General features: G+C 38.2%; 1 protein-coding gene across 1 annotated transcript; it reads right to left on the bottom strand.

The window, feature by feature from the left end:
- Positions 1-8,384: 8,384 nt before the first annotated feature.
- On the bottom strand, positions 8,385-9,702 carry LOC124402799 (gamma-crystallin M2-like). The gene is made up of 3 exons (XM_046876055.1): positions 9,177-9,702; positions 8,800-9,045; positions 8,385-8,687 (listed from the first exon to the last, which is right to left on the bottom strand). Exons 1-3 carry the CDS (start codon positions 9,183-9,185, stop codon positions 8,418-8,420), a joined length of 525 nt encoding a protein of 174 aa, XP_046732011.1. The 5' UTR covers positions 9,186-9,702; the 3' UTR covers positions 8,385-8,417.
- Between the last annotated feature and the right edge of the window lie 5,844 nt (positions 9,703-15,546).

Raw genomic sequence — 15,546 nt, 5'->3', positions numbered from 1 at the left:
AACCTCCCACATGAAAGTACTGGACAAGACGACCTGATGAAATTCATGCAATATGCTTCTTTTTCTCTCTTGGGTACAACCTTGGGTTGATACCCTATTTACCGTCTAATGAGGACTCCAAATGTAATGAGTGAAGGGGATTAGAGAGTTTTATTGGATTAAGCCATTATGGCCCTCTCTAGATTTACTGGCACCACAGTTCCTTTAAAAGGTATAAAGAAAATTACTGGCTAAGTATATAATTGACATAAATAAAATAAATGGAGTGGAAGAAAATGTTCAACATTTCCCAAAAGCCAGCATGTGCAAAAATGCCGTATTAACTGACTTGCTGTCCTGCAGACTAAGTGTCTACCTTTTAAAAAATATTGGAAAATTGTTGTGATAATTAGCACCTACTTTCTTATGCTTATTTTGTCTGTCTCTCTGCCTGTACCCCTTCTTACTGTTCGCCCTAAATTGCTTTAGTGGTTTATCAGCTTTTACTTTCTCCTTCTCCCATATGTTTCCAATACTATCAGTACTGGGTTAGAGGTTTCCCCCTAGATGGTTCTCTGTTTCGTTGTTCCCTTCCTGAACTCCCTTGACACCTAATTCTCTGTCCCACTTATTCATTCTCAGGCTGCCACTCGACCCTCCTGGAGTCAAACCCCCTCTATTCTCTTTGATGTGTGTTGGGCAGAAGAACAAGGGATGAGGTACACACCCCAAAACAGGAAATGAGAAATTCATGGTAATCAGTCAATGCCTGCGAGAATGCACAGCACATCTGTCTGTTTAACTATCTCAATTATAGAGGAAGTGAGAAAGGAGAAGGCTTTTTGTTGAGCAAAGATAGTGAGAGGATTTGTAAAGAAAGTGACATGGCAAAGATTAGCGAATCAGAGTTAGTCTTGTTTTTACATCGTTCAGAGTCTATAAATACTTGCAGTTGGGCTGCATTGTGACCGATTTAGTTTTTCCCAATGCAATTCACCCAAACCTCAGTTTGCTGCTACATAAAGGCCAGGTCTGTCTACAAAATTTGAGGGAAAAGCCCAACCACCTCTCGCTCACCTTTTCTAGTGTTTGATACGCATTTAGGTAAACACTGCACCGTTTATTTGCCTCTTTTGCCTGGCAATGTCTGTTCCAGGCCAACTCTAGCATCCACCCCACACTGGCTCTGGTAATGTGTTGGCTCACCAGTCGCTAGTGGTTACCGAGTGTGGCCCATAAAAACAGCCACCGTCTCAGCCTTAGAAGTTTCCAGCAGTGTGCCGATGCAGAAACGAGGCTTTCTTGCTCGCTTTGTTCATCATGACATGTGCCTACTTTACTCATGCCACTTACCGGTAGCCACAATGTCTTGTGGTTGCTAATTTGCGTGTTTTCTTGTGCCGGATTTATTTGTTTATGGATAATCTGTGTTAACAAGGGTGCATATGGTTTACCTAACCCACAGCAAGAATCCACACAATGACAGTCAGTTAGTCAAGCATACAGACTTCAATTGAACTGTGGAGGAAAGCCATGAGGAAATGATCCACTACAGGGTGTTTCAGACTTGTTATTAGCAAGTCTCAGGTCATGTCATATATGAGACAAAAAGGTTTTTTAACAAGAACTCCCACGTGAAATTTTGTCTCGTCTCATACACACACATAAAACACGCACAATAAGCCTTCTGTACCGTGTGACGCAAAAGCTAATACATACTCAAATAGAAATACTGAAAATAATCCATGACTCAAAATAAATTTCTTACACATTTCCTGTTCCTGTTTCTCACCGTTATGAAACATCCTGTTGTCACAGGTTAGTACTCCGGCTACAAGTCATTTTAGTGCAAAGAGAAAGAACGTAAAAGTAAAAAATGACTCAATGTGAACCATGTATTAGCAATTCTAGGTTTATCAGTGATATTGTAAAAGCACATTCATACTGAAAATGGTTTATTCCTCCCACTAATATAATTTCCTCATCCTTGGGTGGCCTGAGAAGGATCAAGAGTAATTGCTCATTGTCAACTTAACAGGACCATTACTCCGCATTGTGAAACATTTCATCATTCACTGGAGAATTAAACAAGTGTAATTCCTCATTACTTTAAAGTAAAGAATAGATTATACAGTTTATACTGACTATCTAAAGATTAGCTTGATTGAACTGAGCAATACCAGTCATCATATGTTTTCTCATGTCATCTTGCTTAAGATTTGAACGAGAGGCACGTGGGAAAGAGTCTAATTTGGGGATTTTCCATATCCAGAGTCTGGGAATAGGCATGTTCACTAAATATAACATGCTAGGATCCACATAAAATCACAGGACCTTTGTAAGTAGTGATGTTTTCTTTTCCCAAAGGGGCAGTGTTTGCTAATTTTTGTGCTAGCATTTATTTTAAGCGTGTGTGCATGTGTGCGTGTGTGTGTGCGTGTGTGTGTGCGTGTGTGTGTGTGTGTGTGTGTGTGTGTGTGTGTTTTAATTGTATTTAAATTATTTTTTTGCAAAAAAACTTGCCAACCCAGGTTAATGCTATTAGCTCTACTGAGTCTGTCTCACACACTGGATGCACACATGTCTTATGTAGCCCCTTTTTCCTATGGGAAAGTTGTTTCATTTCACTGTGTACTGCACTGTATATCATTGAAAGGACAATAAAAGCATACTGGACTTGTATTATAAACCGCTTTGTATAAATATTGTCCAATATCTCTCAAACATGCTGTTACTCTGTATGCTGAAAGACTTTATGCTGTTGACTTTTAACTGCTGACCCTCAATTAAGGGATTAGAAAATGTGCTAATTAGTTGTCTATTGAGCAAGTTTATTTTGTAATTTGATAGAAGGAATTGTAGAGTATATATATATATATATATATATATATATATATATATATATATATATATATATATATATATATATATATATATACATATTGCAATAAACTCTGGAATCTTGAATCTTGGAGTCGCATGTACTAATGCATGCTGTGTCATCATTAATGCCACCCTGCCCCCCACCTAATTCGATGGTCACAATATACTGCTGATAAATCACAGAAACATTTTTAGAAAATGAAGAAACTATTGACAATGTTTATTTTTTTGCCCTTTGATGAATGATCTGACTGTCTTGCAGGCAATATCTCTTTCCCATAATGTGCATTGCAATGGGAACAAAGAACAGGATCTCTTCCCAAAACTGTGGAGTTTTTTTTCAGTTCTTCAAAAGGTTCCAGGAACATGTGTAACTAATCAACAGAACATAGGGCAGTAAAAAAAAAGCCAGGAAGCAATAAACAGATTAGCAAATTAGAAGAATATGTAAAAGGTGCTTTTTAATAATCTAATCAATACTTGGTTGACATTTGTTTCCTTTAAACTAATCAAACTTCCTTCTTGATAACTCGAATCTGTCAAAAGCCACTAACTTTATGGGATAACTAAATACATTAAAATAAGTATATTAATATATAAGACAGATAGGTAGGCCTGCATCCAGTGTTCAGGTAATAGCTGGAAATCACGTCTGTACAATGATAAACAGCAGGAATTTGTGGCTTTATAGTCATACACTGAAAAATATTTCAACTGAAAATGGTTTATTCCTCCCCTGATCTAATTTTTCCTTTCCCTGGGTGGCCTGAGAGAGGAGGATCAAGAAGAATTGCTCATTGCCAACAGGAGCATTACTAAGCATACAGAGACAGTTGATCATGAATGGATGAATTACAAATATTTCAATTTCCCATTTTTTACAGTATAGTTTAGATTATAACATTTATAATGATTCTCTTTAGAGAATAAAGATTTCATGTATAAGGATTTGTTCAATCAGCCTCTAGTGCATTAATGAGGTCAGGCCCTGACTGTTGGGTGAGGGTCCAAGGTCAGGATTTTTCCACTTCAAACTTCAAAAAACATGTGTTCATGGTCCTTACTTTGTGCCCTCTCATGCTGGAACATGTTTGGGCCTTTTCGGTCCATCAAAGGGAATTACAAATGGGTCATACACAGATATTCTATATGATTGTCTGTTTTCAACTTCATGGCAACAGTTTGGAGAAGAACCAGATAGGCTAGGTGTTCACAAACTTTTGGTTGTATCGTCTATAATGTAGGACATTTTAAAAATGACATTTAATGTTGAATGGAAAAAAAAGTGATTCCAAAAAATGTATTTACATTATATGCTTATGTTAACCAAACTAAATAAGTGATAGTATTAGATGCATGTACAGTATATTGATTTGTGTTTTTATACTTAATGGAATTGCATGTAGACACAGAATAAGTCGACTTTACTGTAGATGGGCAAATTCCTGAGATACCACGTAAAAATCTTCCCTTGTTATTATTATCTGATGATGTAATGGTTTGATAGCAAAGTAGGTCATTTCTCATGCAGGAGCAGCAGCACCATTTAATTGGAGAAGGGGTATCAGAGAGAGATAGAGATAAGCTAAAGTAAACTTTTTTGGATGTTTCTGTGCCTAGCTCGTTTGCTTTCAAGTGTTAGTGGAACAATTATGGTGAAGTTACAGACCCCCTTCTGTGGAGCCATCAGCGTTACATAAACTGTGACGAATGTGAGACACTTGAAAGCTTGTTTGCTTCTAAGTGCTGACAGTTCCATATTTTGGTCACAGAGACTGTAGGAGTTTATGGAGGTGCTGGATCGTTCCGAGCCATTACACTGTTCCATGGTGAGGCGCCCAGATGACACATGAACCAAGAACTGTTTTGATCATTGGCACTGATTGTTTGGCTGCTTTCTTTACATGCCTACCTGGGAGTGTGTAAATGAGCATCATAACTTACCTCTTCTTTGTTTTTTGTGTCATTCCTTCTTATCTCTAATATAAGGTTCTGTGTGCATGAGAGTTAGGCTCATAATTTAGTGCCCTTGACCCCTCCCAGACTGCCCTCCAAACAGGAAATGGCTATCAGGAATGACTCAGCCTTCAGCCATTCCAACCCCCCTTTCCATGGCATCTGTAAATTAGGGCCACCACTTGTTTGTTTTTTAGCATTCTCTCTCTCTCTCTCTCTCTCTCTCTCTCTCTCTCTCTCTCTCTCTCTCTCAATCACTCTCTCACTTTTGGGGATGACTCACAGCTTTCTTTTCCACCCATGCTCTTTACCCACACTGTCTCCCTCAGTTCTTGTAATTGAGACAATCCAGATTGCATGTGGATCAGTAAGTGTTAAACATTCTGCTTGCTACTATCTAATCCTCACGCAGGTGTGCGAATGAACATACTTGTCAATTTCCTTTGATTGTTCCATCATTTTTTTTTGCCTGTAAGACGATATATTTAAAGACTCCACTTAACCATATTGATGTCATTTTGGTCACTGAACAAATGCTGAGTGAAACTGCATATAGAATATAAGATAGTATTTCCTTATCATATGACATCTATGATATGAAGTGGGAGGGTGAAGTTTAACATGTGCTTCTTCTGAAACAGCCAGCCAACCATTTCTTTTTTTAAGAATTTAGCTAGGGGAAGTGGTAACTCAGTGGTCAAGGCTCTAGGTTACTGATTGGAAGGTTGGGGATTCAAGCCCCAAAACTGCCAAACTACCATGTTTGGGGGTCCTTGAGCAAGGTCCTTAACCCTTTGTGCTCAGGGGTGTTGTTAAATTTCTGAACCCAGCTTCCTAACATGACTTGGATATATGATGAACATTTTCACTGTGCTGTAAAGTATAAAGCACCTTTATTTTTCTTTCACCTTAGAAACATGAATTAATGTAAGTTAGCTGCCTAGCTAATGAACTAGAAGCTACTGAAATCTAACCATAATTTTTAGTTAGGTGTTGTTCTTTTCAGTGTGGCTTTCTTTGGTATTTATTATAATTGTTCAACAAAAGCATTCTTCTAATATAGAGTATTTTCAGCTTTCAGTTTGTGTCAGTTGTTGACATAAAAAGGTAATGACTCAAGTAGTTTTTGCACCAAACGGCTTATTTACTTGAGTCATTAACTTGAGTCATTCTCTTGATCGTTACTTTCCTCAAGTGAATTATTAGTTCAGTAGCATGCCTCTGTCAAGTCCTTGCTATTTTGAAGACAATATAGACATTGACTGTATGTTCTTGTGTCTGTTCTTCATTATGAAGCGCCGCACTTAATACAAACAAAACAGAACAAACAAAACCTGCATGTCTTCTTCTTTGTTCTAGCCATGGTTTTTATTTGAGCAGAAACGGTTACTGACATTAGCAAAACATAGTTAGCTGATAGTTGATAGCTGATATAATGACAAATGTTTTTTTTTATCCCAATAAAACATCAGCTAGAGTTTCTAAAACACCAATATTTTAAAACACCAAGTTAATGTAGGTAAATGGTTTAAACAAAGAAAATTTCCTAGCATACAAGGAAGTGGTAGTTCAGTGGTTAAGGCTCTGGGTTACTGATCAGACGGTCACGCGTTTAAGCCCCAATATCACTCTTAGGCCCTTGAGCAAGGCCTTTAACCATCTGTGACCCTTTGCTTTGACCGCAGGTTCCTAACCTTATGGGATATGTGAAGTTAGAATTTCCCTGTGCTGTAAAGTACATGTGACCAGTGTAAAACACCTTTACCTTAGTATAGCATAGAGATCAGCCTCTACTGAGTTCGAATCATTTGCCCATTTCCTGTTTTATATCTACTTCCTGGTGCATCTGTCCTATCATGCATTGGTAAAACATTAAATCTTGCCCTGTTCAAATAATGGGTAAACACGAAGCTTTGTTTACTTGTTTGACTTGTTTGAGCTGTGCCTTTAACTTATTCTATAACCTGTTTGATTATTATTTTATATTGTCCTTGTTGGTTTCATGTTTGATGGCATTGCTGTGTATGACAGCTACGATTTCAATTCTTTATTTATAAAAAATTGTAATAGGCAAATAAATAAATAAAAAGTAATAAAATGCTTTTTCAGAAAATGCATTCATATTAGTTTGGACAAACGTTTCTTCAAATACTTTTATAATTCTTCTTGAACTTCTATAATCTATATGTATACACAGCCAGGAGTCCGTTGTGCAGTGAGAAGAAAGTGCAAAAAGTCAGAGACTGCTTTGGAAAGAGTAGGAATGTTCCGGTCCATGGGGATCCGAGAGAAACCCACGAGAGGAAAAGACGTAGCTGAAGCGGGGGCAAAGGAACGTGCGAAGGAAAGAGGCACAAAGGGACCTTCAAACGGTAATGGAGCTAAAACTCCCCTCCCTATAGCCATCGTTTCTAAAATAAAGCCAGTGACTGGCAGGCTGAAGAAATATGGATACCAGGAGGCTAATCAAAAACAGAGTACGGACTCTGTCCAACGATAATCCCCTGATAACGTCAAGGGATAACCATGATGTCCTGCAAGAGGGTTCAATTACTGTTCAACTACATACTGTAGACCTCAGCTCATAAGTATGAAGAGTCTCTAAATCGCCCCATACACAAAGGCAAAAATCGGATTCTAGATCAGCTGTACTTTGGGAGTATTTGCGATATCACATGCCTGGGTCATAGCACGGGCAGATCTGCCATTCAAATCACTTGAAATCAAGCTAGCAAAACAAGTATATGGTTTATAGTACAATATATTAGGTATATGGTTAGAATTTTCCAATATAATGAATCCAAGACGGTTTGGTAAATTGTTTTTTGATATCTGAAAGACCTTAGGCAGAATAAGCTCCTGTCGATATTTTATTATAATCATTAAAATGGATTGGAATATTAGTATAGGAATATTAAGAAGAACAGTACTAAACCTGTTCATATGGTTACAAGAATGTTTGACAATAATCTCGGACTATTTCTCTATTAAGAACATTTAATATTAGTATATTATTAGGTCTGTGAGTCAGATAAGGCTGACTCTTTTCCTAATTGTAACCACAGGTTTTTACCCTTTTAGGATTAAAGCCAGGAGAAAAGTCCTGTCCACCCACATCTGCATGCATGAGCTCATAGATGCCCATGATTAGGTTCAGTCTCTGTGATTGATAGGTAGTAAGGACCTCCCACTATGAGAGCACAGTCAATGGCTCATGGCCATAGATGACACAGTTGGCCATCATACTGAGTTGAAAAAATTTGCAGCAAATTTTCTGGCAAGCCACTTTGTTTTTCGATTCATTTCATGAGAAAGAAAACAAGTTATTATTGTAAAGAATTATGTCTAATGCTCTTATGTCTTATACTGTATGCAACCCTCTCTTTTTCTGTTTTTTAAGATCCTGCAAATTCTGGAGCTTATTGTAACTGCATCGTCATTTTCCAACAACATAGAAACCCCAAATCTGTCTAAGAAGAATTTTTGATAAAAAAAATACATAATTCTATTTCACTTACAGGTTCAAGAAAACAAACTATGGACTTTGAATATTGTTTTGCTTTTTATTCAAATGATTTTGCTTTTCATGTCAGAGGTTTTCAGAACCAGGAATCCATGATGCGCCTCATACTCATGAAGTTGCCGTAGTCCCTGAAACTGCGGTACTCTCCGGGCCTGAAGTACCACATCCTGCCTCTGTAGTGAGGATGCTCGTACATGAGCCAGTGGCCGTCCATCACGTGGCACGAGTGGCAGCCGCCGGACCAGTGGTAGCGATCCATGATGGAGTCGCAGTCGTCGCTTATCTCCACCATCTGACCCATGAAGTTCTCCCTCTCATACATTCTCATTCTGTAGGCGCCTCTGTACTGTTTTGAAGAAGATAAAATCATTTTGAAAATAAACACAAGAGGACATTTATTTATGGCTAGTTCAGGCAGTATTAGAGTTCATTTGCATGCTATGAGAAGATCAGCATACCATGGGGATCATGCGGCAGGACCTGATGCAGTTGTTGCCCCAGCCCCACATGCTCATGTAGTCGGGGTACTCGCCCCTTCTGATGAAATACTGGTTTCCCATGTAGTTGGGGCGATCGTACACCATCCAACATCCGCTCTCCACCCTGCAAGAGTGGCAGCGGCTCAGGTAGGAGGACATGTCGGGACAATCACTGCTGCACTCATATGAGCGGCCCATGAAGTTCCTTTCCTCGTAGAAGATGACCTGTTTGGGCAAAAGGTAAAAGACCAAATTAGACCCATAGTAGAATATTATGCATTGAAAAAGAAACAAAGATGTTAGTCAAGACAGTAAAATTAATTATTAAAAGCAGTGTCATCATGTCTGGTCCTCACCCTGCCCATGATTTTGTTGAAGTAGGTGTAACTCCACTGCTTCGATCGTCAGAATTGTTTCCAGCTGATGAGCTGACACTGTGCTGTGTTTAACCCCTTGCATTTATACCATCTATAAACCCGATGAACTTGTGGCATCTATTGTATAAACTGCCCACCTAGCAAAATAGAGGGCTTTCTTTTTAATTTGGCCTCCAGAAGACATTAGAACTGGAGCTCCAGGCAAAACAATGCAGCGCTACTGTATTCTTTTGTTTGTTTGTTTTTCATCCTGGATTAGTGTATCTGTTATGCACTGAATGACCATTGGCCCTGGATCAGTTTTTTTTCTTTTCTTTTTTTTTTAAACCCCAAACCAGTGTTGATAGAATAAATGGTTCTGCTTTTTACACAGTTATGAACAACAGACCTATTTATTTAACTACCAGAATTTCCCCCTTTTTTTTTTACTGTTCCATGCATTTAACACTAAATGCAAAACAAACAATGCAAATAAACTAATGTGCAAATGAATGGCAAAGGAAGATTTGTCAAGACCTCCCACAGCCCAGCATATTTCTTCCGACACAAATAACTGCAGCTGTTGCAGGATAATCCTCCCCTTTGCAGGTTGAAAAGGTTTATGCTCATTTCCAAAGTCTACATTCATAACACATGGATAAATACATACATTTGGGTAAAATATTGGTTTATTAATTAAGTGAGGTGTTTGAACGTTGTTTCATAATAGACTTAAAGGCATAATGGAGCAGTCAAAGAGCACTCATTTGCATGCTATTAGGTAACTATATGTATAAAAAAGGAAAGATGACAGGATGGAAAAGTTCCTTCCGACCCCTAAATCATCTATCTGCGACTGTATCAGTATTTGTTCAGTGCTCCAAATATTTGTATATTTGTTTATTTATCTGTGCTGGAATTTAAACCAGAAGCCCAACTACTATGTCCTAAATATGCTTGAGGGGAAAACCCACTAAAAAAACCAGGGTTGCTGAACAATTTGCAAAAAAAATTACTTTATGCAAACATTCTACAGCATGATCTGTCTAATGAAACCGGATAAGAATGCTCACTATGTTTCAAAACAACATTTGCAATTTAATGTTAATTGTTAACAAGAATAGCCACATAATAATGATCAGATAATGATAATAAAAATGTTGGTTTGTTACAATGAAGTAAAAAAAAAAAAAACTTGCTGGACATTATTAAGAAAGCAAGGTTTCTATAAAAAAATGACAAAAAAAATATATTGCATTTTTAATTTGCATCTGAATTTGCATTTGTCCTGAACACGTGTAATAAGAATAATGTATTCATATTCGGTGAGGAAACCAAAATAAAAATCCAAACCCCTAAATGAGCCTAATCCTTGCAGTGAGTTTACATTGGAAACTTTGGGTACATTTTTATTTTGGGTGAAGAAAAAGCGATATTTATAAATTCTTTATTATTACCATGTAAAATTTGTTTCTATGTAACAAACTAGGTAAAAGGAAAAACACAAAAATTACACACTGGTGAAAGACTGAAAGAAAGTTCTGAGGACAAATGAGTTCAAATAAATTTTTTTTGGCTCTAAAAGAAGAACTTATGTAAAATGAAAAACAGGATGAAGATGTTAGCAGACTGCCTCACACCCACAGTCAAACATGAAGATGGAAGCTTAATGATTTGGGTTTGCATTTTTTGTTTTGCACCAAATGTTGCACATGTGTACTTTATGCAGTGCCCTAGTTTGCTTTGTTTTGTGTTTTGCATTATTCTGTGTTCATTTATTTTGATTTATGTAGCTTCTTGGTCCTGGGGGGAATGCTGTTTCATTTCACTATGTACTGTACTGAGTATGGTTGGGATGACAATAAAAGTCAACATGACTTGTCTTGTTTTGAATCACGGAAGTTTGGAGACTAGGTGAAAGGAAAACTGAACAAAAATGGCTACCATTTCATACTTCAACGCCATGCAATACCGTTTGGACTGCGGCTAATTGGAACTTCACTTCAGTGACCCGAAGCATACGTCCATTTCTCTGAAAGCGTTATTTAGAGAGCAAGTAGTCGGCTGGGGTCTTATCTATCGTGGAATAGCCTACCCAATCACCGCACCTAAATCCTTTCGAACTGCTCTGGAATGAGCAAGGTCAGAAAGAAATCTCCAACTCGTGAGGAACACCTTTGGCAAGTGTTGCGAGAGGCATGGCAAAGTATTTCAGCAGAATGTTCTGGATGACAAGAGCATGTCAAGCTGTAATTCATGCTAAGGGAGTATTTTCCAATGAAGGAAATTAAAAACATCTGTACATTTATATATTTGTAGTAAAGTAAATATTTATACCATTAATCTACCTAGTTTTTAAATTATATAAAAAAAACCCATGCACATGTCTCTCAAAAACCATAAAAGACTAGGTGTTTCCAAGCTTTTGACAGGCACTGTAAATGTAGGCCAGATGAAAGCCTTCTCTGCTGGCCTAAACAATATCAGAAGCACTGACCTACATTTACAACCTAAATTCTAATATTTGTTCCATGAAATTGTGTTAATTTATTCCCAACCGTTTATTCTCTTCATTTTGTAGCGTTTTTCTTGGCTGCACTGCTTGCAGTACATGTAAAGATGTTAGATTTTTTTGGTCCAATCAGATTTCAGCCTCAATGTGCTGCCATGTCAATCTAATCTGCCCAGAGCCTGCAAAGTCTGTTTTGCTAGACCTTTTTGACCATAGTCTTCTTAAGAAATAGCTCTGTTTTTTTAACCAATCAGATTTCATATTCGCCTCACAAGGCAGCTAGCTGGCCCAGGATAGCGTCAGCATTTTTCCGTCCTCTGATTGGTTGGTCAGAGGGAAACTGTTACAGCCAAGTTTGACTCGCAAAACATGTCTGTAGTGCTCTGCACACATGGATACATCTGAGATAGACTTTTTTACGCCTAGGAAGGAAGAGAAATATATATTGGTCCCGGACATACTTAAAAATACATTTTGAAAAAAAAACTAGACATTGTGAGAGGTCGGCCAACCCTGAAGCTAGCTAGCTTGTCTCAGCCCGGAAAAGGGATGTTGTTATATTGCGTGTTTGTATTGTATTGATGGTTTCTATAATTAAGACGTGATAGTGGTGGTATTATTCAGCAGATTAAGTCAGGGAAAGTCCCCAATGAAGGTCCAGGTACCAAATGCACGGCCCACCACTGGTAAAACTAATTCTAAACATGGTAAGTAAGAAGAAGAGATAACAATCTATTGCGTGCAATCAGTATCACTGTTGTGGAGAAACAGTTTGTTTCTTGTTTAATCATGATTCATTATCAAATCTGACATCAGTCGGGTAAAACAACACTAATTTTAAGTCACACATGTAATCTATTGCTCAGTTCAGGCAGACACAAACACACACACAAGCTAAACCTCAGGCAGAAGGTCAGGGAAAAACAGCAAGTAAACACACACACATATTCACAAATAAAATAAAAAAAAAATCTAATTTCAAAGCTTGGGATATTCCCCTGAATGACCTTGAATAAATCCGCCCACACTTTCAGCCAGAGCGTTTTCATCCTGTAAAATGGCGGAATAAATTAAATTGGTTTGTTTGTTTATGTGTCCTAATGACCTTCATTCTTGTCACGAAAAAGAGTGCGAGACACGAAGCACCGACAGCAAAAAAAAAGAAAAAAGAAAAGAAAAGCAATAAAAGAAACAGGGGAGGATATAGAATGAGAAATGGCCAGATTTAATTGGGATTGTTCTTTTTTTAGAAAAACGATCTCACCAAGGTCAAACAAATGAGTCATGCTTGACCAGGCCTTTTGGACTAGACGAACTCAAGCTGACTCATTTCAACATTAGCACCAGTTAGAGAAATACACATACGTATGATAAACACAGCCAGACATCGTGTATAAGACCGAATAAGTACTTTACACACACATTCATGCTCGAGGCAGATGGCATAGCCTCATTAGACACATTGCACAATAGAGGCTTAAAAGGAAAGTGATGCTGTACTGAGATTCACACACACTCTCTCTCTCGTTCTTTCACATACACTCATATTCCAGTCATTCTTCCTCTTTGACTTATCATTTGATCTGAGAACTTTGGTTTCCTTTCCCCAAAGTTCAAAGGGAAGCCACTTTGATCCTCTGCATAAGAATTTGTGATATCTGGGATGACCAACGCCGCCTAGTCTTTAGACTGGATGCAAGAATTCTGGGCTTCTCTTCCACTCGGAATAAAACTCTACTTTATGAATCATTCTCACTTTCCATAGCGTAAATGGTGAAAAAGAAGATAAACAACTCGACTGTGGTCATCTGGCGGAGGCGTGTGTGGTCCTGTCTCCTTGCGTTGGCCTTCCCTTTCCTTTCCCATCCTTCGCTCTCATTCATCCCCTATCATTTATTGTTTGTAAAAGACAAAAGGACAGAGAGCGTCTTCAAAGTCTCTTATCTGTACTGTTGAGAAGGAGAAGTAATGCTCTGGTGAGCTCAGAAAATTTCCTGATAGCAATCTTTCCATCAAGTGTGCAGGTGTAAAAGAGAGAAAGACGAATAAAAGGGGGGAAGATGAGAGAGACAGACATGAGGCAGAGTTTAGAGAAAACTTCTGTAACAAAGGCACTTGAGTTGTTTCATATGATGGCTGAGGAATAGAACTTTTTACAAGGTATGACCTGGAACATAATCGAAAGTTCACACGTTTCAATAAAATGTGTGTAATGAATTCTCTTTAGACTTTGAAGCTTTGTTTTCTCACTCGTTTGGATCGTGCTTTTAGATGGAAGTCGATTTATTAAAGACCATGTTCCTCCGTGCGTAATAACACATCGCAAAGCAACGCTTCCAAAAGATGGGCAAATAACCAAAAGGCATTTATTTGAATGTGCTACGACCTTTTGTTCCATTTTTGAGAGACAACAAAAGCATTTAATGATCTGATGTTTCCAAGTTTTTTATTGTGTGATGGAAAGATAAGCAAAGGACCTGATTTAACACCTTATTTTATCTTCTTTAGTCACATCGATACAAAACCAACCATAGTATGGCATATTGTCCTTTAACAGAGACTGATGATTTGACTAGGGACAACTTGATAGTTTTGATAGTCTACTAACTATAAATAGCTATGGTAGAAGATGCTATGATTTTCATCAAGAGTAACAAGGATGGACAGAATTAGAAGTGAGTTTTTTTAGAGGCACCATGCAGGTAAGACAGTTTGGAAACAAGGTTAGAGAGGTGCGATTGGGATGTTTGGTTATGTGCAGGGGAAGGACATGGGGTAGAAGAATGCAGAGGATGGAGCCACCAGGCAGAGGGAAAAGAGGAAGGCCAAAGAGGAGGTTTACGTATGTGATGAGGGAAGACATGCAGGTGTTTGGTTTGAAAGAGGCAGATGTAGAGGACAGAGTGATGTGGAGACGAATGGTTTGCTGTGGCGACCCCTAATGGGAGCAGCTGAAAGAAAAAGAAGAAGAAGAAGACGAATATTACAGTCGATCAAAGAATATATTGAAAAAACACTGGATAAAAAGCAGGCCTACACCCTGCATTGGACACCACACACAAACGCACTTGTGAGCAATTTAGAGACTTTGGGAGAACATGTGAGCAGACAATACCCTCAAGACTTAATCAGGGATCCCAGAGCTGTGAGGCTACTTGCAGTGCCACAGTGCTACACAGCAGGACGACTATCTAGATTGTGCGCGTGTGTGTGTGTGTGTGTTTGTGTAATTTCTATTTTTGCATATTTGCAAACTGTACTGACATTCAGCCTGTATATTAACCATGCCACCAAACAAGACATACAGTGGTATGCATATATTTAATTTGGCACTGGTTTTACCTCAGGGTGCCTGTCTGGACTCAACCCTCCAAACTTGCACAAGGAGTACATTTTTTTTTTACAACCCCAGTGGCTGTGGTTGGTTCCCTGGCTGTGACTTGAACCCAGTCTGTGGTGATGAGTGCACCATGGCCTAACCACTAATCCTCCAGGGACCCATGGAGCACACAACAGTGTTAGGTCAGTGCTTAGATCTATGATTAGCATTATTTCTGTATCTGTTTACTTATCTCTCATCAGCAGATCAGTTCATCTTTAAGCACATTGTGTTCCGATAAAGCAACTCAAGTTAAACATCCTGGTTATATTTTGATGATGTGTTTTTTGGCAAACAAACAGTTTTGTACTTACACAATATTGCATAAAATAAAGATCTATAACTAAGTTTGTAGAAAATAGTTATGGATGGTGAAGACTGGTGAAGACTTTTGCACATTACTGCACAGTGAATAATTCTAAATCAGGAACCAGAAAGTAGTCACACAGGAGGTCTACATTTAACATTATGAAACTGCA

The sequence above is a fragment of the Silurus meridionalis genome, chromosome 20 (assembly GCF_014805685.1).
Source record: "Silurus meridionalis isolate SWU-2019-XX chromosome 20, ASM1480568v1, whole genome shotgun sequence".
In the NCBI taxonomy this organism is placed as follows: Eukaryota; Metazoa; Chordata; class Actinopteri; order Siluriformes; family Siluridae; genus Silurus; species Silurus meridionalis.
This window is presented reverse-complemented; position numbering and strand designations above follow the sequence as displayed.

Coding starts and splice junctions, on each gene's coding strand:
- LOC124402799 (XM_046876055.1), bottom strand. Junction 8,688..8,799: donor CCTGCCGCATGATCCCCATG/GTATGCTGATCT, acceptor TCTTCAAAACAG/TACAGAGGCGCCTACAGAAT.